General features: G+C 42.0%; 1 protein-coding gene across 2 annotated transcripts in view; it reads left to right on the top strand.

The window, feature by feature from the left end:
* Positions 1-22,365, top strand: part of map4k1 (mitogen-activated protein kinase kinase kinase kinase 1) — a 51,301-nt gene that overhangs the window by 9,078 nt on the left and 19,858 nt on the right. For both annotated transcript variants that reach the window (XM_076873443.1, XM_004569642.3), the window contains 7 exons: positions 14,993-15,050; positions 17,956-18,046; positions 18,132-18,196; positions 19,889-19,944; positions 21,205-21,252; positions 21,747-21,789; positions 22,119-22,191. In XM_076873443.1, coding sequence (XP_076729558.1) covers positions 14,993-15,050; positions 17,956-18,046; positions 18,132-18,196; positions 19,889-19,944; positions 21,205-21,252; positions 21,747-21,789; positions 22,119-22,191 — 434 coding nt within the window. The remainder of the gene's footprint in view (positions 1-14,992; positions 15,051-17,955; positions 18,047-18,131; positions 18,197-19,888; positions 19,945-21,204; positions 21,253-21,746; positions 21,790-22,118; positions 22,192-22,365) is intronic.

The following is a 22,365-nucleotide window of genomic DNA, read 5'->3' as shown; positions in this document are numbered from 1 at the left end:
GTGAGGTCTGAACTTAATATGGTACATTGTATATTCCTGCACACACACACCACACATTTTCAGTTTGTGGCTTGATATTTAAGGTAAACAATATCACGGTTTCTCCAACCACAAAGCCAAGCTTCAATAATACATCATCTGAAATATTTGGTTTTATGTTGATTCTTCTTCGCCTGTGGCAGAGTTCATTCCCATTTCTGAGCAGCAGTGAAGGTTTCGCAGGGTTAAACCCATATTTTCACACAGTGGGGAGAAGTTGGTTAACAGGCTTTGGCCTTGAATGTTGCTGTAAAGGTTCAGTTTAAAGAAATGTTCAGGTTAAACATCTCATCCTCTTTCTCTCAGTGGAACTTGTGTTGTTACTCCGTCACTTGCAATTTCATGTAGTTTTGCATGTGATGTCACCTGGCGTTCCAAAAGCAATCCTTCCTGTTTTTCGAAGGAATCCACAGATCATTTGAGCTGTTTTTATTTGCAGTGTAAGGTTACAGAAAGAGGAGTGGTTCCTGCCACAGCTGCACTCCAGAAATAAAAACAGCAGCGAGACTTGTATTTGAGAAACCAGCTGCAGCATTCAGAGTTGTTGTGGTTGAGGCCCAGGACTCTGATTCTAGAGCACAAATGGTCCACAAGTAGTTGTTAATTTGATCTCAGCAGCCAGGGTTTAAACCAGCGGATTACAAGCCCGACGGCCCAGCAAGTATCACAAAATATTCAGTTTCATTTGTTTAGATTAGGCTTAAAAAATCAACCTGATTAAAAGTGGCAGGAAATGAGAGCCAAACGCGTTGCCAGTGTAGTACGTCTGCTTCTGATCGCTAATTATGTCTGAGTCGTTTGTCGCCCAACTCGTATGTTAACGAGTTGGGCGGTATTTAGAGTTGGCATTATATCAGCTTTCACCGCAGGATTATTGTGGCAAAAGAAATTTCCCGATAACGACACCAAAGCTGCAGAAAATTTGAATGACAGTAAAAATAATTGTGCTATCAGTAAATATCATCTTTTAACTTTGATACATGTGTTTTATCTCTCTGTGGCAAAAAATACACTCAGAATACGAGTGTAGGAAGGTGAAGAAGGAGTCTGTAATCAGGGAATCATGCAAAAACGTACATACTCATCTAATTGCTCTTTTGTATGCTATCATAGGTGTGTTATAAACATTGTCAAATGTCACAGCGGATGGAGCCGCGTTCACAGAGCAAGCCTTTCATACATTTCTTGCAACTGTGTCGACTTCACAGGCGTCCGTCTACACATATATGGATGTGATTAAGTGCGGGTTTTTAAAAAATGGATACATTTTGAGTGAATTTTGACTTCCTTCGGTGTAATTCCGTGCTTTGAATGAACACGCGGGCTCCTGTGTAGGTGCATGTGTTACCAAGGATTGTCTGGGACTTTCCTCAGGTCACACCTGAGATGGAAAAGTTACCTAAGTCTCTCCAGTGACGGCTCACATGAGTGATAGAGTGATCTGAGTGGACTATGCGCCTTCTTTTGTACTGCTCAGTGTAAGTCACAGAACAGCAAAGCTCCATTCAGCGCTCGGAACAACAAGCGACTCATTTATGAGAATTTGAAGCCAGACAGAGCTTCTTAAAGGCTGATTTGAGTTAATCTGTTAGCAACAAGTTATGTTTGTCTGAACCCACAGATTGTGTTTACACAGCTCTGATTTGCAGAACGTTTACCACCAACACTTAGTGCCAGTGCAGACAGCTTACTGTGACATTTAAATCTGTCGAGATCGGGACTCTGGGGTTTTCAGCTTTTGGACTTTTTAATCCATCCCCCAACTCCAACCAAGAAACTTTCTTCACTGTCTTTGATTATCGTGTGCTGTGGTTTGCTGAGGTGCACAAAAAGAGAAAAATAAGCATTTAGCTATCTCATCCGTCTATCTCATTGGAGATACTTAGCTCTGCAAATGCTGAGTTATAAAATCATCTGAGGTTGTCACGGTGATGGACCATTGCGAGCTCGTCGGTGATTAGAGTGAAGAGGATGCAGATCATTTTGGTCACTGTGCATCGTGTTGCTTTTGTAAGCGATATAAAAAAAAGACTTTAATGACTTTGTGGGTCCTTGGAGTTCAAATGTTATTGTGAGTTTTTAGTTTTATTTCTTTAGATAATGATCTCTTGCTCCACCTACACTGGCTTGTATTTATCTGTGCCTCCATGAGTATGAGCTCTTTGAAGTATTTAAGCTGTGATGCATGTTTTTTTTTGTTTTTTAAACAAAATCTATATTAAAATATGGCACATTAGCAACATCCTGCACGGATACGCTTTACAGAAGGTAAGTTGAGGCTTCAGAGTTTCTCAGAGTCGCTCTCGGCCACCTGCTTCAGCCCATGTGTGGACTGTTTTTTTTCATGTGCCAGTTTTGGTGGATATGGAGCATTTCAGAGTCGAGCTGTTCAGCAGTTCATGCCATGCGCTGTAAAACTGTAACCTATGCAAAGCAGTTTATCTGTAGAGTGAGCACACTTCCTCTAAACAGGTCAGTTCTGTGACCTTGTTCTGTTTTACAGGGAGGGAGATATTTGCATAATTGCCCTTCCTTCACATGTGGACACACGCTCACACAAAAACACCCATGCACAGATATGATCACACCCACACACATGCTCGATCACATGGTTTCAGCTACGCGTTGTTGCACAGCCTAATGGAGGTCATACTGCAAGCAGCGACTGTTTTTGCACCATCAGCAGTGGTGAAAAAGTAGGACTTTAAGTTATGCCTGTTTGTCCATGTGTGTGTGAGAGAGAGAGAGAGGACCATTATGGGAACTGTACAGCGTCTTAGCCTCATGTTGTACAGGGAGGGACATTCACAGGAAGAAACATATACCTGCTTTCATATCAGACAGTTCCTCATCCTCAGGAGTAAGAGTAGGTGCATCTGATGTAGAGATAGAGAAGAAAGGCTGTGTCGACCGCAGCTGATAAGGCCAAGTTGTGTTGTAGATCATTTCCTATTAGTTCATGTGTCTTATATTGATTTCGGCACGTAAGCTGCACGACTTTCTGTGGGCATTAAACACTTTTTACCCCATAAAATCTCTTTAGGGGGTAAGTATCTGATTTTTCAAACGCTTTGTACCCCAGGCGTTCAAAGACTGAGCCTGATTTGAAAAGCACATAATCTGCATTCAGTTCTTCCTCAAATAGCTTCTTCATTGTCTCACATGCCAGCAGTCGGCTTTGTGTGTTCTCATCAGGCGGAGGCACTTTTGACAGCTCATTTGCAACACGAGCTCCTGTGACACCTGCACAGGGTCACCTCTGTACTGGCACATACCTCGTCTTCATCGGATGTGTAGAGATGTTCACGCAGTCCTGCGTGCAGCCTCTGCTGCCTGTGGTTCAGATGCAGCGCCAAGTTCCTCTCAAACACCGTGTTAGCATCAGCCAGCGTCGTCTAAGATAAGTCAGCTGGGCCCAGAGTACTCATACGGTAAATTCATAAATGATCATTTTTCATTTCGATGATGGTTGTCACATCATCCTGTGGCCTATATAAACTGGTGTAGATCACAGACTGTATATAAAAGATGGCTGTAGCCAGCGTGACATTGTCCGCTGGTTCTGGACTCCTTTTTTTGGAAGTTCCAGAGTTATCTGGCTTTGTTGTTTGGGTAGCAAGCTTTGTTGGCAGCCAGTCGGAAACTCCATTTTATGTTTGATAGATAGCGTGAATGATGCTGATCCGGTGGCATGCTCCCGGTCCACATTTTTTCCTGCTGAGACATTTCTTAAACCTTCTTTCTGTGTTTGTCAAACCTGTAGGACAACACTGCACAGCCGATATTCCCGTCAGAGCATTTTCTGTAGCAAAGTTTATCCGAGTGTTTTATGTTATGAGCAGATTTCATTGAATGAAGAACTCATTTTCGTTTTGAGATGAGGAAGTGCCTAGCTTCTAAATTGGCTGCATGCCCACGTGTGTATAAATAACTTCCTTACAGGCAACAAGAAAGAGAAGATATTTACTAAGAAGCTACTGTCGCTGCCGCTGTTGTTATATTTGCATGTTAAGTCATTCACAGACGCTAGATTGTGAGACTTTGTGCTGTAAGATGATCACTTAAGAAGCTGAACAGAGGGAGTGTTGAGGGGTTAATTCAATGAAATCGCTGAAAGCAAAATCATCGTACACACGTGTTACAATTACACGTAAAACCTTAAAAGCACAGCAGAACTCTTTTATATTCCTGCCGAATCTCCACATGTAATGCTGAGCGTGTGCACATATATTACACGTGTGATATGTTGCTTCAGCCTGAAGATGCTATTTTCACATGTTTGCGTGTCTGCAGTTACAGGTTTACGATGCGGCTGCTTTGAAGCTCAGAGTCGCAGCTTGTTGTGGGCATCGTGCTGTCGTTGGGATGTCCCGGCTTTTCAATTAAGAACAGGAACTGTATACGAAGGATAGACGCAGCTGATGGTTTTTAGAGTCCACATGTTGAAGCCTCAGTGGGAGCATTTTGGCTGCTGAGGTTTTCATGTTGACTCAAATACCTGGAGTGCAAAGTCTTTAGCTAAAGGTAGCATATTTTGGTTAGCATCACTGTATGGCTGCATAGGTGGAGACACGTCCCGTATAATCAGCACTAAGTAACATGTTCCATGCTAAAAACTAAAGAAGAAATTTCTTGGAGTTTTGTTAGTAATGATCTAATTTCATAATTAACCCTTGTGTGGTGTTCGTATTTTTGTTACTCAGCCAGTGTTCATGGGTCTGGTGGACCCGCTAGAGTTTTGGCTTTCCAAATTAACACTATCAAACAATTTTATGTTAAATTACTCAACAGATGTTTACTTCATCCCAATTACAAGACATATGAACAGCAAACATGGTTAATTTTTTCCCTTTACCTTTGTTAGATCACATTTATGAATTAATGTGCTTCTCGTTTTTCTTTTATATAAAATGTTATAAATAAATCAGTTATAATCAAGTGGAGTGAGTGGAAAGACAACACATTTACACGTGAAAAAATAATTAATTGTTTAATTTTTCTTTTGAAAAAAACTGAACACGGGTCTCACAGACCCGAACACCATACAAGGGTTAAAATGTTCTAAAAGGCACTTAAAACACAGTTAAAGGACTCCAGTTAGCAGGCACAGACCATTCCCCAAACTCCAGTATCCAGATGGATGTTATAAATACATAAATATGCTCTTTAATGCTGTAAATTTGGCTTTCTAAGATGGGAGCATGTGGGGGGGGACACTCTTGTGCCACCATCACCAGTTTGTTGGAGACACAGACTGGTCCATACCTGAGCTTACAGTAGCTGCTTTAGCCAGGTCCTGTTATAAGCAGACATGAAAGCATACTTCATGTCCTCAAAACTCTTTAAAGGATCTGATTTAAGGCGAACTAAATTTCAGCTCCAGCTGTTAAAGCCAGTCTACTTAAGCTAATCCAAAAGTTACTTAAATTGCAAACTCATTGTCATCGCTGCTAACGCTTAGGACCAAGAAACCCAAATGAAGCTGAAGCTGATGTTGATGCAGTTAGCTTTATAAGTATTTAGTCTTAAACATCCTCTCATAAATAAAGATGATGATGATAAACCAACATGCTGATGGCCTGATGGAAAGATGGGATCATCACGTGGTTTAAATAAAACCTGGCAGTTACCTGGAAGAGCATGAAAATCAGCAGCAGTCATCATCTGGAGATCTGCACAGTGCAAGAGTTTGTGGTAATGTAGCGGATGTTTTTTGTTTTTAGTAATGTGAGTGTCTATGAAGTTCTGTTATATATATATATATATATATATATATATATATATATATATATATATATATATATATATATATATATATATATACACACACACATTTTTTTAATATATATATGTGACTTGTTTAGTGGAAAAATCCTTTGAAGTGTGATACCGCTCACTGTGGTCACGTGACTGTGACTTTTTCAGGTTTCATTCAACACTTTTAGTTTCAGAAATAGACGGCTGTCAGTCGCAAACAGCGAATTTTCTCTTATTAAAGCTCTCGTTGGAGACATTTTCTATAATTTTACTCACTCCTTCACTTTCCACCAGCCTCTCTTTGTCTTTTACTGTCCTGTTTGTAGTATGAGCCTAAAGGTTGAGTGAAACCTAACATTTCTGAAAGTCTCTTATTTTTCAAAATGTGAGCGACTGTTGACATTTAAGTTTATCACCTCTAATGGCATAACCTTTATTTTATCACCTTTGTTGACTCATCCACATTTAGGGCATGAATATGATGATAGGAGTGTGGATTAAATGTTGAATGACGCAGTGATTCAGCTTTTTCCTTCAGAAGTTGACAAAAGTGTAATCACTGTCACCAAGTGACATTTTGGTGAAATAAGTGTCAGCACTGTGTTATGAGCAAACTCCTATTTGTTTAATTTTCCTGCAAAAAGCACCTCATATTTCCCCCCTGGTCATTCACACCCCTCTGCAGTGACTCTGTGACCCACCGGTGGGCCCTGCCCCTCAGTTTGAGATACCTTGACATAGCCCTGGATGGATGTGACGTGCCTTTACTGACCACTCTCGGTGCTGAGGTGTTCTGAGCATTGTTAAGTATAAAAACAAACCCTCTTTGTGTGCAGATATGATCTGATGTGTTGGTTTTACTCTTAGGTGGTCACCTCCTTTCAGCGTTTGTACTCTCACTCCATCGTAGGGACTTTAAAGCTGCTCTTGAAATTCAAATCATTTCCCTCTGTAGCTGGTGACTAAAAACTATTTCCTTCCCATGCATTTAAGTTAAAAATCAGTCTTCTGTTGCAGTGATGTTTCCTGCACAGCGGAGGAGAAACTTTGCTGAGACTTGGTTTTGCTTGGTTTTCTCTGGCTTGGGAAGTGACTCAAAGTTAACTGAGCTGGCTGCAGGTTTGCACCTCATCATGTCAGGATCTTCCTCCTCTTACAGTAAAAACCCCGAGTCTCCTTATCTGATGTGGCTTGTGCTACTAAGCTGCACTTTAGGGTTGCTATTCAACATCTTGCAACTCTAGTTTCATGCTCATAGCCTCACAGAAGCTGCGGGAAGCTGCGGGCTGCACCTGGTGTGTGTGCAACCTCAGGCACAAAAAGAAGAAGTGAGACAAACGAGCAGCAGACTACATACAAAATCTGCCTGCAGAGCCAAGTTAACTGTGTCAGAAACAGTGTGGTTTTGTCTGTGTGTGTGTGTGTGTCGGTGTGTGCTTTACAATGAAATGTGCTTGAATTTTTGGTTGGCTTGGATTTATCTTTAACCCCAAAAAGAGGAAGAGAGATCATTTTTATGACGCTGAGAAATTCAGACAAATTATGCCAAATACCTGCACGTGTGTGTGTGTGTGGGTGTGTGTGTTTGGCTTATTTGATAACTGACCTACATCAAAATAAGATGATAAATGATCAGCTTCAGGCTTTCTTGTGTTTCTCGTGTCTGAACGTTGAGCTTGCTGCCATACTGGAAGAAAAAGAGGATATTTTCAGGAGACTGAAGTATTGCAAAAGTCCTTTCTGACCTAATCTGGAGGCATCATTGTATTCTGAAAAAGACTTAGAAATGCATATTCCCCCACAATGACTCATCTGCAGTGAGTGACGGAACAAAGTTCAAAATGCTGCTGCTTGTCTAGAAGAACCAAAATACACTTTAAGTGCTTCTCGTCTTTTTACACTCATGAGCTGATGGATGCATCAGGGACGGTGTGTTGGCCGACATGCAGGCTGGAGGATCAGGGGATCGAACCATAGACCGTCTGAGGAGTAGAGAACATGATCTACCTTAAGTTAGACCAAATCTCCACATTCCGTATATTTCAAACACACCTTTATGCCGTACCTGGACACATTATACAAAAACTGTGAAAACCCCTATGCAGATGATTTGTTTCCCTGAAGTTCTTCTACTGTTGATTTTATAGTCTGTGTCCATAAATCTACAAAAGAACAATTATTTAAGATATTGTCTGCATCATGCACATGTCACCAGTAATCCTTTTTAAAACATCACAGTATATCCCAGTGGTATATCCCAGTCTGGGATTAAATTTATTCAGATTACAGATGACCTCTGAGTTTTTAAGAGCTTCACCAATCAGACTGTATCAAAATGTTTAGGTCGAGGCATAAATAACCACGAGGTTACGCTAAATTTAAAAAAATCATCAAAAGGAACTAAAGTAGCTCAAATATTCAAGTCTCAAGACTGAGCTTGAGCTCCGACCGTACACACAGGTGTGAGTTTTAGCTCGTGTGCTTTTTGACTGACCTCGTTTCTGGCTGGTGTTTGCTTTTCAGCTCCGTCCCTCCTCCACCCTTCCTTTTTCCATCCCTCGCAATGATCTGTGTGACGTTTTGCGTCGAGGAGCCAGTAGTCGTTGTATGCCCTGCTGAGAGAAAGTGAGAGGGAGGAGGCCGCCTACGCTCAAAGCGCGTTGGCATGTGCGCCAACGCACTACGGACGCTGCGGCGTTGGTCCTGCCTCGTGTGGAATAAGAGAGCTCCGCCATCAGCCATGTTTGCTCTATTATCGCTGCTCAAAATCGACCATTAGCTCAACACAGCGGGTCAAAATGATTCGCACGCCGTTGTGCAAAAATCCCGAGTTTAGCTTTAGCATCTTCTCTGACCGCTTCTCAGAACTGCCAGGTGTGTTTTTTAGTTTTAAGAATGAGATGCGGACACATCCATCCGGTCTGTGTGCACTAAACACACCAGAGAGGAAGCACGGAGAGATGAGACTGACAGAGATTTCTTATCTTTAGCCGTAAGACAGAGTATGACTAATAATATGTTTAAAACCAGTGCAGGTGTTTATATATTTATGTCTGTGCTGGGTGTTATGGGGCTGCTCAAAGTTAGATATGTTTAAGTAAGATATGGTTAAGATTACAGCTGGGTTTATATCCGGCTGCTTTCAGGGACAACAGACTCATGTGAGGTGTAATCGGAGTTCTTGTTTCCCTTCACCTCGTTCCTTGTCTCGAGACTGTAGGAAAGCAGAGTATGATGATGCTTAGAGTGTCATCATCACAGAGGTCAGCGAGAGGAAACACCCCTCTGCGGCACACACTTCAAAGTGGAAATGTTTCTGTGGAAGGTCCACAGCTTCCTCTGTGTGTTTGTTTGTTTACTGCACAGGGTGTCTTTCCTCTCAGTGACCTCTGCTGTGTGTCTCTCTCACACAGTGATTGAATGGAGTTTCCATTGTCGCTGTTGTTTTTCTTGCCTCAGCTTTCAGGCTCTGATTGCTTTTGTTTGACTGTACTGCTCGTGTAAGCTCAGCCATTGTGCGACCAGACCTTTGCTTTTCTCAGTAGCGAGTTAGAAACTCTCTACTGTGAAGTGAAAGCTTTGTATTGCTCAGTTTTACCCAGAAATGCTGTGTAAGATAGTCCAAAAAGGTACCGCACAGGTACGTTTTTATCTCGTCCCTAACGATAAGAGTGACTAAACTTTCCGAGAAGCAACTCACAAATCATCATCAGACAGATACCGAAGCTCTGCACGGCCTCTTTAGGTACACAAGCGATGCAGTTTCAGTGCTGCCGTTTTGGACATCGGCCCTGTGATGCACAGTGGAGGGATTTTTATGACAGTTTCATGTTAGAGACCACATCCAAAACAAAACATGACCAATATTGTGAAATGATCACAGAGAAGCCCAGCAGAGTGAGCGTCCGGTAAAAACAGCTATCCAGCTGGAGGATGGGCCAGATTTAAGCCTATTCAAATTAAACTAATCCATTTTATTTTTTTGAAAGTAACTCTCAAACTGGACTTCCTCTGATGGCAGCTTGAGGCTTGTTCCAAACCAGTCAATCCCACGTTCAAATATAAATCTCTACAGTAGAAATAAATGTGTCCAGGACCTGTCTGTGGTTAGTTTCCACCTTTATAGCAACTGAAGTTTTTTGTTAACCGTCCTGGAGTTAATCTGATAAGGCTTAGAGTGAGGAGCATGCAGATCTGCCAACATTACTAGCCTCCCATTGTCTGGTAGCTTCACCTGCACTAACTGGAGTCTCTTGACTGTGTTTGCGCTCTTTTTGTCTTTTTAATTCAATTTTAATTCGGTTTTCTGGGTGCTGGAGCGTTTCCCAGCTCTCATAGGTCTGGAAGGTGGAAACACCTTGGGCAGGTCTCCAGTCTTAGTGCACAATATGCTAACTTCTCTCAGCAGTACTGTTTTTGTTTTCTTCTACATACTGGTCTGCTGTATCTGATCAGAGGCAAATGTGAACAGACCACAGGGTAACTCGTTACTCAGCTAAAGATCAGCTCAGCTGCCTGCTTTGAACCTGATGCAGGGTTTCCCAAATGTTTAGATTCATTTCGTGGCACATGTTCAATGAAGAAAGAAGCCAGCTTGCACACTTTCTCCTCCACCTTGTAAGACAGCAGCTCATCATGCTTTGTTTTCAGAACAGGTGGTTGGTCATCCACCTCAAAGCTTAACTCAGGACCACCCGGTTTGCGTCACAAGCCTGTTGTTGTTGCATATCGCTGAATTTCATTGACATTCTGTGGTCTCTGGTTGCTGGTGTCTTCCTGTGTGTACGCCACCTTAGATTGCAGCTGGCGAAGAAGGTAGTGTTCTGCTCTGCAGCCGCAGCTAGCTCAGCCCAGGTCCACATGACTCCCCGGGGTCAGGCTGGACCTCTGCCTCTGATGGAACCACCAGGAGAGCAAAAGGCCTAACCTCGCCAGCTGCAGTGAAGGCGGTGGAGCTTGATGATATCGAGGACCGCCACTGCACCAACCCGACAGAAACTCAACAGTCAGGGCTGAGGCTGGCTGGTTATCAGAGATCGAGGAGATTAACTGTTCAGAGAAACATTCTCAAGATAGTCAAGTGACCAGAAAAAAACTGCAGCTGTCATCACATGTGGCTGTGCAGCAGAAAAATGTGGAGCGAAGGTGCTGAGAGGGAGTGCAGTAAAGAAAAAACTGGAGCATGAGCCAAAGTTAGCAGAGCTGCACGAGCATCTCACATTATCACAGTCTCTTAGAATAAATGCATGAGCTTGCTGTCTTAGACAAAGCTGTGCCCGTGAAAATAAGAGTCTTTATTTATTTTTTATGCCATGAGGATGTAGGTGCTGCTCCTCGGAGCTTCACAGTTCTCCAACCGCCACTCTGAGGAAAGATTTCCCAAGCGCCTGAAAACTACCTTTTGACTGGTACCAGGAAATTTTGCCATATTACCCCTGTCCTAGCTAGCCTGCATTGGCTGCCCATAAAGTACCGTATTCAATTTAAAATATTACTCCTTACCTTCAAAACTATTAATAAATTAGCGCCAAGTTATCTTAGTGAACTTCTCAAACCACATACTCCTGCTAGAACACTCAGATCTGCCACTCAACTACTTCTGACCCAACCCAGATCTCGACTGAAGTCCCGGGGTGACCGTGCGTTTGCTCTGGCTGCCCCGGTACTGTGGAATACCCTTCCTCTCGACCTCCGCGCATCTGATTCCATTGCACTGTTCAAATCACGATTAAAAACCCACTTATTCAATCTTGCCTTTCCCTCTAGTTAATATTTCTTTTATGATTTTATATCATGCACTTTTATGCTCATTTAAATTCTTGTTTGCTCTGTACCTGTTGCTTTCCTATGTATTAGTGACAGTTATCTGCTTGCATATTTAGTACTTGCTTTGGTCCTATTTCTATTATCCTCCTCCTATACTCTATTTTACTTGTTAAGCACCTTGGCATACCCTTGGTTTTTAAGTGTGCTTTATAAATAAAGTTTATTATTATTATTATAACTACCTGTGCTCTAGTTTAACTCCAGTTTGAGATTTAAACTTTAGTTTGTGCTTCAGTGATCTCCTAAACCGTTGTCAGTGTTTGGCCGTTGGAGGCGCGGGGGTGGGACAACAATGTCTCCGCTGTGATGCGGTGTGTTAAATTTGCTGTACACAGTTTAATCTCAGCAGGTAAACTCGACACAGCGATCGTTCTTTTACCTTTTTGAGTTTGTGAAAGGATGGATTTATAGGTCGGTCATGGCTAAAAAAAGGAAACCCCTTAATGCAAATGAAGTCGTCAGTTGTTTGTGACCACCCTCCCACTGCGACTACAACACCCAGACTTTCCACTGTGCCATTTCAGTATCAATCTCAGAGGCGCAGACCGCCTACCGCCAACGTTAAATTTACCTCCAACTGCAAAGTGTCGACTTCCATCGTTGTTTTTGCCGATGGCGTTAATTTTCCGACAAATTGAATTTTGCGCCTAGCAAGGCGGAGGTGGCCGCCGTTTTGGCTTCTTGCGTTCTTCTCATTTGATTAGCATCTTAAACATGCCTGCTGTTAAAATGCTAATGATGTTGTTCTAATGCCACAAACTGCTTTGTAAACAGTGGTTTTGTTATAATGACTCAGTAGCAAGATGAGTGTGAAGGACACGGATGACATAACGTGGCAGTTAGTGTGCTGCTAGTGTAGCTCTGTGCTCGCGGGCTGACGGAGGATGGTTGGAGGGGGTTAAACTGCCGTCATTTTGACATCACTTTGTGAACACTTTGTACCTCGGACAGAGGAGTGGTTGAAAAACCCATGTGTCACCGTGTCGTTGCTTTTTGAACCTCCCTCTCTGAGGCAGTGGAGTTTTCCGTGTCACACGTGTGCAGGCTGTCATGCCCTCGCTGACCGACTACACTTATGACTGTTTCTCTTCCTCTGAGTGCAGTGAGAGTGTGGGCAGCTGTCACATCTCAACTTTGATGTTCAATATGTGTAAAATCATCTCTGCGCCTGTAACCACTGAAAAAAGGAAGTTACTCCTGAGTTATCTACCTGATCACCGTGTTTTTCTCCATCTTTGCTCGCCGCCGCTCGTCCAGGTGAGCGTGCGCTGTGGGCTTGTTTCCTTTGTTTGCTGAATAATTAAGTCTAATTAAGAAGACAACATTTGACACTCTGTACCCGTAATGATGAGTCTCCACACCTCAGCATAGATCAATAAAGACGTGGTTTGATAGTCTCCAGGTTTTCCGAAGGTGCGCAGACAGAGAGCACCCTCGCTAACCTCTGATGCAAACCCGGTCATTTTGTTCTATAAGTGGGCCTTAAATGTGACGGTCTTCATCGGTTACTCCTCGCCAGGTTTCAGATGTCTTTTCTGTCACAGTTAGTGTTCCCCGCGGTTTTTCTATCACACCTGTTCCAGTCAGTTAATCACGCTCCTGTGATACACACTCACCTGTTTCCCTCATTTCCCTCCCACATCGCCTTGTCTCTGCACATTTCCTACTTCCTTTGCGTTACCCCTCATGGGTTTTTTGTTTCCTTGTGTATTACAGCATCTGTTTGTGGATTTTTGCCTCTTGCTAAGCTCCCCCTTTGTAACTGATCTGCTGTAGGTGACCATTTTTGTGGTCCCTTTTCCTTTCTTGAAACCTTTACGGGAAAATATGTCACAGACAGGGTTAAAGGTTGTTTCTATGTTCTGTATGATATATAAGAACCATCCAGCCAAAGTAGCACCTACAGGAACTGCAGTTTTCGGTGCCTCGCTTATGTACAACTTCCCTTCACACATATCGGGCTTGCAGCTCTGACTAGTGATTAGTCTCAACAGTTAATGCAGTATAAATAACTCGGTGATGTTTCTAGTGCAGTTAATGCTAAAGCTTAACTGTTAACTAGTTGTGTAAGTCCGTACTAAATGCAAGGATTTATTTAAGCCAAAAATGTTTCATAAGTCTTAAAGTCTCTGTTAAAATGAAGAAGATGATAAACATGATATCTATCTAAAATTTGGTTACCATGGAGATGACCAACATGAACACCTAGTGTTGCTTTTGGTTAAATTCTCTAAAAATAACAAAAACCTTTAAAACGTGAGACAGCTGTGAAACATTAATTCGTTGATGATTGACGTCCTCGATGCCTCGTGTTCGAGACGGTTTGTTGGCCTTCGTCTTTCCTCACCGTGTTTTTGCGTTTAGCGTGTAACAGTGTTCGACCTGCTTTTGCGAGTTTATTTTTATCAGTAAGTTATTGTTAGAATGGCGTGCCCGTCTTTGCCCATTTATTTTAACCTCATACTCCCACATGATCACTGAGGTCTGCTGATACTGTGTGTACCGAGGTCCTGACACTGGTCTTTGCTATCAGGTCCTCATCAGCACTGAAGACCTTTGAGACCTTTGCTTTTACTGCTTTCGTACAAATCTGTTGTGTTCCTTTTTGGTGATTTTATTTTAGTCACCAAACTACACATTCTTCACCAGTTTGTTGGTTTTAAATGTGCTTGTGAGTAAATTTCACTTGACTTTACTTGACCGTGTGAAGTCTGTGTGTGCGTGTGTGACTGTGACGCACAACTCAAGCTGTGAAGCGATTAAACCTCACTCAGTTTCTTTTTAGACTTCATCAGACTCACAAGGCTAGACTTTCTGGGTGGTGCTGTTTGTCTCATGTCACATGATGTGTGCGATCACCCTCATGTAAGAGAGCTTTAATCGTCTCTGCCAGCCAAAGGAACAATGCGCCTAGCGATCGCAGCGGTTGGACAAAAATAATTGTGCCGTTTTTATTTCTCGGTACGACTTTTACCGTGTGTAAGAATGTAGCGCATGAGCTTCAACCCGGAGGAAATGTTTGTGTGTGTGAGAGCATTTTTTTATAGTTCTTTTATAAATAAGTGCGCAAAGAGAAGTGACACCTTCTGGGATCACACTTTTAAAGGTCATCGTATGTCTGTGTGTCTGTGTGAGTGTGTGTGTGTGAGTGTGTGTGTGAGTGTGAGTGAGTGTTTAATGCCACAGCTTTGTGCAGTGGGCTGTATCTTGCACTCCACTGATCTGGACAGCAAAAATGCAAATTACGCTTCTACTGGCACACAAGAAAACAACAAAAGCAAAAGAAACCCACCAAAGTGCTGAGATCTAATAACTGACTGATGCACTACATTATAAAAAATAAAATCATCTGTCTTTTTTATGTTTTCAGGCACGGAACAAGCAGAATGGAGAGCTGACAGCTATCAAAGTTATCAAGATGGAGCCAGGTGAGAGATTTACCTCAATCTTCAAACTTTTGCTTGATTTTTATCATCTTTTAATTCTTGTGAATCTTCGTGTTCATGTCGAAGTGTGAAAGTTGAGACGACATCGAGATGTTACCTCAGTGTTGGCTCGAGGTCCAGTGATCTGCACGGGGACTTAAACTTATAAACCTTCCTTCGGCACGCTCTCCTCCTGAGCTGCCCAAGTCAAACTCACACATCTGCATCACAAGGTTTTTAATACTGGCATCAGGTGCCGACACACACAGAGGCTCTAACAGTACAAATAGGTTGAGTTTGTCATGCAACAAATAAGACAGAATTGGGATGTTTCAGCAGTCATATGAAAAACTGAGTAGACTTGCTTCATGACATTGAAGTTTGCAGACATTCATTTATGCACGGCTCTCTGAAGGCCCCACCGCAGCATTTCAGTCGCTGAGGTCTGGACTTCGACCGGAGCATTGCAGCTAGGGCTGCCACAAACTATTATTTTGATAGTCGAGTAGTCGCCGATTATTTTTGCGATTAGTCGACTAATCAGATCATCATCCATTGGACGTAAAACGTACAGCTTATTGCACCAGCAGCATCTGCTCGTATATAACTATCATTAGCTTACAGCTTTAAGTGTTTAAGGTATGTGCTAACTAAAAATAAAGACAAGATGGTAGTTTATTAAATTTTAATGAAATTTGCAGATTGTTTCGGTGGAGTTTAATAAACTCAGCCTTCTGCTCCTTGCTATCTAAAATATAACAGGACACCGGAGTATATTCTCGAGCCTTGAACCCCGGCTAGCTATCGAGCTAGTGGGTAACAGACGTCTCCGAAAACGTCGGAGCGCTTTTGAAAATATGTGGCGTCTAAATCTGGGACTCTCCGCCATATGACCTTAGAACTGAAGAAGCTTCTCGGATGAGAGGTGAAACGTCTTCTAGCAACAACGATGACCTGGATGACTGAGAACCTTCACAGACATGTGGTGTCTTGATAAACTGAGCAGATATTTGAGGTTTACACAGCTACATTCTCGCTTGAAAATCTGTTAAACGTTTATTTTGTGACCCAGAAAGAATAATAAGAGTAATATTAAAACTAACTAGCTGCCGCCATTGTTGGAAACTGAGCAGGGCTGCGCTATGAATTCTGGGATAGGTTGGGCCACGAAGGATACACCCGACCCATCCCTCAAATCTGGGGAAATGAAGGGCGCATTTGTCGGAGTCTTCGAATTTGGACAGTCTTCGTCGTGTCGCTGTAACATAATCGGCCTACAAATGCAGGCACAGGAAGATGCGGTTCCTGAATTTGGACACAGCTATGACACCGGACACAGCTTCTTCTTCTTCGGGGTTTAACGACAGCTGGCATCCTCGTACATGCAGTGCTGCCATCTTCTGTTTCAGTCCGTGATTACACTCTTAAATCCTGCTACTTATCCCTGCATCTTTTGGGATCTTACAAAGCTTCAAACAACACGTCGACTATTAAATCAGTCGTCGACGATTTTGATAGTCGACGTAATCGCGACTAGTCGACTAATCGTGGCAGCTCTAACTCCAGCACTTTCATTCTTTTGATTTTCAGCCATTCTGTTGTAGATTGAGGTCGCTCTCTTGTTGCATGACCCAATTTTGGCTGGGCTTTAGCTGTCAGACAGCTACCGATACTTTACAATAGAAAGGAGTTCACGGTTCAATGCAAGGTGACCAAGTCAAGTGAGTGTAAACAAGCCCAAATCATCAGCCCTCCACCCCCGTGTTGACAGCATGAGGTGTTTGTGCTGATGTGCTGTGGTTGGTGTTCCAAACGAAATTGTTCCACAATTGTTTTGTGGTTTGTTCAGATGCCTTTTTTAAGGCTTTCTCTTGCATTTCATATAAACAAGCTGTAATTGTTGTACGGTTGTACTGTTACACGCTAACAGAGGCCTGTAGAGTGCGAGATGAAGATGGTCTTGCTGTTTTTTTGAGGTTCTCTGAACATTGCATGACTGACTTTGGGGTGAATTTGCTGGGACGTTCTCTCCTAGAGAGGCCATGGTGTGGCTGTCTGTTCACAACCGTTTAATAACCAAAAAATTTCATTTAATTCCTGATTTTTATTATCTGATCACTTTGTGTAAGACCTTCTGTCTAGACCTGGTACGTTTCAGTTTTTGCAGTTGCACTATGACCAGTTTGGACCACAGAGATGACATCAGCGTTTTAGCCATCTTTGCTGGGCTGTAGATGTTTTATCTCGGCTATGGACAAAGATAATAAATATTATTTCAGCTTTGTTGCAGCAAAGATCTTGAATTTGTTTTTAATGCAGTGCAATTACTGCGTCCAGTCATCATTGTATTTTGATTAGGGAGGTTTAATTTTACAAAATCGTTGGCGCAGCAGTTGGAGCAAACACATAAATCACACATACAGAGGCAGGAAACTGTTAGATTCTACCGGCGACCAAAGAAGGCAGCAGTATGATCATCCTCATTATTTTCCATCAAACGGATGGAAATCATGTCTGATTAGTCTGACCTCCAAAAATGAGACTAATTATTTAAGTGTATCATCTTAAACATTTAAATTTAAATGAAAAATATTGAAAGAAAAACAGAGGGAAATGATTTGCAGTTTAAAACACACAGGCAAATGAAAACAGTACAAAAAGCAACATAACACATGCAGAAAACAAGTCCCTTTATTTTTTATGTTGTATTTTGGTCAAAACATGATCCACCTGCAGCCAGTTTTGCACAATATAAAGGCAGATCCAGTCCAATAGCATGACTTATAAACCAAAATGTGCTATTAGGGCTGTGAAAATACATGAAAGGTGCTCTCCGACTGCACCTGTGTTTGCATCTAATGCGGTGTTGATGATAATAAAGACGTGTCTTCTGTGTCTCACCCCACAGAGGACGATTTTTCTATCATCCAGCAGGAAATCATCATCGTAAAGAGCTGCAAGCACCGCAACATCGTGGCATATTATGGCAGCTACATTCGGTGAGATCCCTGTTTCTCGTTCCTTCCTCCCTCCTGTTTTCTTAACCTCGGAGTTAACGCACAGGTCTTCCTTTTCTGTCTGCAGAGCTAACAAACTGTGGATCTGTATGGAGTTCTGCGGCGGAGGCTCCCTCCAGGATATCTACCATGGTGAGTCATGTGACACAAGGTTGGTCTAAAGATGGAAACCAGAGCGTGATAAGATGCAAAAGTGTCTCCGACTGTCAGATAACTGATATAATCGCTGCCTGTGCGAGTGGATTGATACGGACCCAATAATCCTTTCTGTGTGGAAAAAGAGAGAGAAGAGGATCTTTTTTCCCACACCCACACTTTCATGCTTTACAAAAAAATAATAAAAACTGCCAGCGTGACAGTCTCGTTCACATGTGTCAGTGATTTTCCCTTTCAGTAAATGGACAGATGGCAGCCGAACAGTGAAAACTGTAAAACGTCTGAGTCTTTAACCAGCAAACACAGCCACATGAACCTTTAGTTTAAAATGAAAACAGCGTGCAGAGACTCTGTCCTTCTGGGGGTTTTCTCAGCTGATGATGGAAAATTGACTGGTGCTTAGAGAACCCAGCTTTACTGGCACGTTGGACCAGCAGTAGCTGGGTTTGACATTAAAAAAAAGATATTGAAATTAACTGACTACACCTGTATTTAGTAATATTTTGCAATTCACTCTTAATGCTAAGAAGTGCCTTTCAACGCACCTTTTAGAAAACAACTAAAGGGTCCAGTGTCTGACCCAAAGAGCAGCATGTGGACTAGATAAGCTCCGCCTCCTAAGCCACAGCCATGGCTCATTCATCACAGAGGGCAGAGCAGAGCTGCGAGCACGAACATGATGATTGTCTTTGTATTCTGATTACATTTATTATAAATCTGAAATACTGATAATATTTATTTGTAATGAGCAGTTGTGGCTCAGGAGCTAGAGGGCATTTCATGCTACGTTAAAAGTCACAGGTTCAATTTCTTTGAACGACACCCAATTTTGTGTGTGTGCAGTGAGTACAAAGCTTTTTATGGCAGAGAATAAAGAGCAGTGTGAATGGGGAAAGGTGGCTTGGCTTAAAGTGAGAGTAGAAAAGTGTTAAATATTAAGTATTAGATGGATGGAAAGCTATTCACAATCAGTCTGACCATCATCAATGTCAGAGACACACAGACATGTACAATACTTTACATAGCATGTGAATATTTAACCAGTTATACCCAAAATATTCAACCGAAGAATACACGAAGGTTTAGGAAACCTGCAGACATCTTGAAAGTCGCCTTAATAGCACTTTTAAAAAGATTAAGGAGGGCAGTTTTTTATAAATATGAGTGTGAGGCCGCCTTAACAATACCACAATTTATAACGGGGTTATAGCTGATTTACAACAAAAGATCCACGAGCGTGAAAGCTTGAGGCTTTCAGACATCCTGCACAGGCAGCTGGGTTTATTCTGCTTCTTAACGAGGACAAATTTCTGCACGAGAGGCCAAAACAGTCCTGAATACAGAAGCACTGTGACAGCTACAGATCCACAGTGGTTAACAGCGCACTGAAGTCTTTGTGCAAGCATTAAAAATCTTAAAAGGAAATGACAGTTCAGATCGTTTCCCTACACTGAGCATCGTGATATCTTTTTTTAAGATGTGTCTTTGTGCTTGTTTGTAGTGAAGCTGGTCAGAAATGTTCTGAAAACCAGAAATATCTTTTTTAAATCTGCAGCCTGAATTTAATCATTTGAATAAAAAATGATCGCTAAATTAACCCTTTTCAGCTCTGCGTTGTTCTGTGACTGTTTTGAATCTGTATGTTAAAAACTGCATCATGTTCCACAGTGACGGGTCCTCTGTCCGAGCCACAGATAGCCTACATCTGCAGGGAGATGCTACAGGTAATCACATTCTTTTAAATTTACTGTTTCCTGTTTGTTCCTCTTTAGTGCTGACGTGCATTTACTAAATAAAAATATTAAGTAGTCATACCTGTAAATACTTGTGTTTACTGGGTTTTCTGACCATCTCCCAGCAGCCTCGTATTTTCTGTTTCTCTGAGGAAAATATATGCATTGTCTGGTACGGGAGTCAGCTTAGCTTGTATATGCCTGAAGCTGGCAAACCTGACAACCCACAACATGCATAGAGAGCTTCTCCTGTTTTAATGACAGGAGAAGCTGGAGCTCCAGGAGAAAGCTGAAAAAGTCCAGGCTGAGTTTGAACTGCTGTGAGGCAACGTGTTATTGTGTGAAGGTCATCGGCCAGCGGCAGTTATGTTTATTAAAGAATTAAAGAGTTGTTTGGAAAGGAAAAAAGGGTAGTTCCAGTACTTGGATGTTCATCTAACTATTGCAGCTAAGACGACAAGCTGAATGAAGCCTTGTGTAAAAAAAAAACCCAGAACAAATTAAAATAAATGATGGGAAGTCGAGCGATGTCCCAGCCGACGTGGATTACGCATTGACGTCATTTGTTCAGTCAGACTCGGTCGCGGTATGACTGCAAAAACTGCATCTTAAACGTAGAGATGCTGATGGAGCCTTTCAGTCACACCAAATACAGGAAGCAAATAACTGTCAACTAATCGGGTTGTGGAATGACTGTGAGTCGACCACCACATGACATCCAACCCACATACACAGAGCAGTATGACCTCTGTTTTCACTGAGACATCAGCTGTTCAGGCCTCCCTCACAGCAACTTTTATTTTCATCAGTTTCTTTTTGTTCTAAATGTTGAGAAGAGACATCAAAATGTTTGCTGGCATCAGGAAAATTATACAGATATCCACAGTTTTCACCCTTGTGGGGCCTTTGAATCATATGTTATGCCTCTTTGCAACCGTTGCGAGGTAAACAGCGAGCTACAAAATAATTGATATAAAACAAATCGTCCCCTAAACCAGACAAACGTCACAGGTGTGTGAAATGAGTGCACAGGCTGTCTCCAAAATGCAACACTGAAAAAGGAAACTACACTTCAGTAACTTCAGTCCTACTGTACACAGTGTGTCACCAGTCTCATTTTACACAGCAGTGGTTTCCTGATGGTAAACTAGAGCATTTAGAGGAATTTTTAATTCCGTCAGAGTCTATCAAGTGTAAATGTTATCAGGTTAAATTAAAGGCTTTTATTTTGTTGTGCGTGTGTGTGCGCAGGGCCTGGAGTACCTGCATGCAGAGAGGAAAATCCACAGAGATATTAAGGTGAGCGAAATGTGATGTGAGATTTTTATTCTTTGATTTTTGTTCCCCCCGTGTTGCTTATTTTGTGGGAGAGCACATTAGACCTCAGCAGATGAAGCTTGCAGACTGGAAAAACTGGGTCAGTGCGGTGACAGAGAAGAAGATGTAAACAAGGCCAACGTTGTCCTTAAGATTTGGGTTCATGGTAGTCCTAAAAAATATTATTATTATTTTAATCGTAGCAGCTCAGTGATGTAATTTGAAAGAAAGCGAAAGTTCTTCATGTTAAAAAACAAACAGACAAAAGTTAGGAACTATAAATTATATTAGTCAGAACAGACGCTATAAAAATACATTCTTAAATGAAGCTGAATGAATCTTGTGCATGTTTTTTTTTATTTCCATCCTGTGTGGGTTCAGTTAAAGATCACTGAGTGGGTAAAGAAGACTTTTTTAAATATATAGAAGAAGATGTTTTTGTGTTGATGTTTTATCTCGCCTTCTTTTCCTCTCAGGGTGCCAACATCCTCCTCAACGATCAGGGCGAGGTCAAGTTGGGTAGGTGGAAGTTTGCACTGTCTGCTTTGCACTGTACCGGCATGGTTAGCATGACTCATTCACCGCAAAAAGAGACGTTCTCACAGCGACATCTCCCCTGTCGTGTTTATTGAAGAATCAAATCATGAATTAGATCTCTGAATTTTCACCTGATTTGCTGAAAGCACAAACATGTCAGAGATTGCGCTCTTAGTTTTTGAAGCGTTTCGCAGCAACTCTGAAATAAATAAACTTGGTGAGTCTCATTTTAGTCACTGAAATTCATGAACACGTGTTTAATTTGTGGTTATTTTGGCGTTTATTGATGTTTTCTTTCCTCTGTTGTGCAGCTGATTTTGGGATCTCAGCTCAGATCACGGCCACGCTCGCTCGCAGGATGTCCTTCATCGGGACGCCGTATTGGTAAGATCTCAGACGTCGTTCAGCTTTTATCCCTTTCCACTACAAAACTGATCATTTAGACCACCCACCACTTTATTAGGTACACTTTTCTAGACCTGGGTCAGAGCTGCCTTAGTTCTTCATGTCATAGATTCAACAAAGTGCTGCAAACATTCCTGAGAGTTTAATCCACGT

Source organism: Maylandia zebra, linkage group LG14 (assembly GCF_041146795.1).
Source record: "Maylandia zebra isolate NMK-2024a linkage group LG14, Mzebra_GT3a, whole genome shotgun sequence".
Lineage (NCBI taxonomy): Eukaryota > Metazoa > Chordata > Actinopteri > Cichliformes > Cichlidae > Maylandia > Maylandia zebra.
Note: the sequence above shows the minus strand (reverse complement) of the source record. Positions and strands in the feature narration are given on the sequence as shown.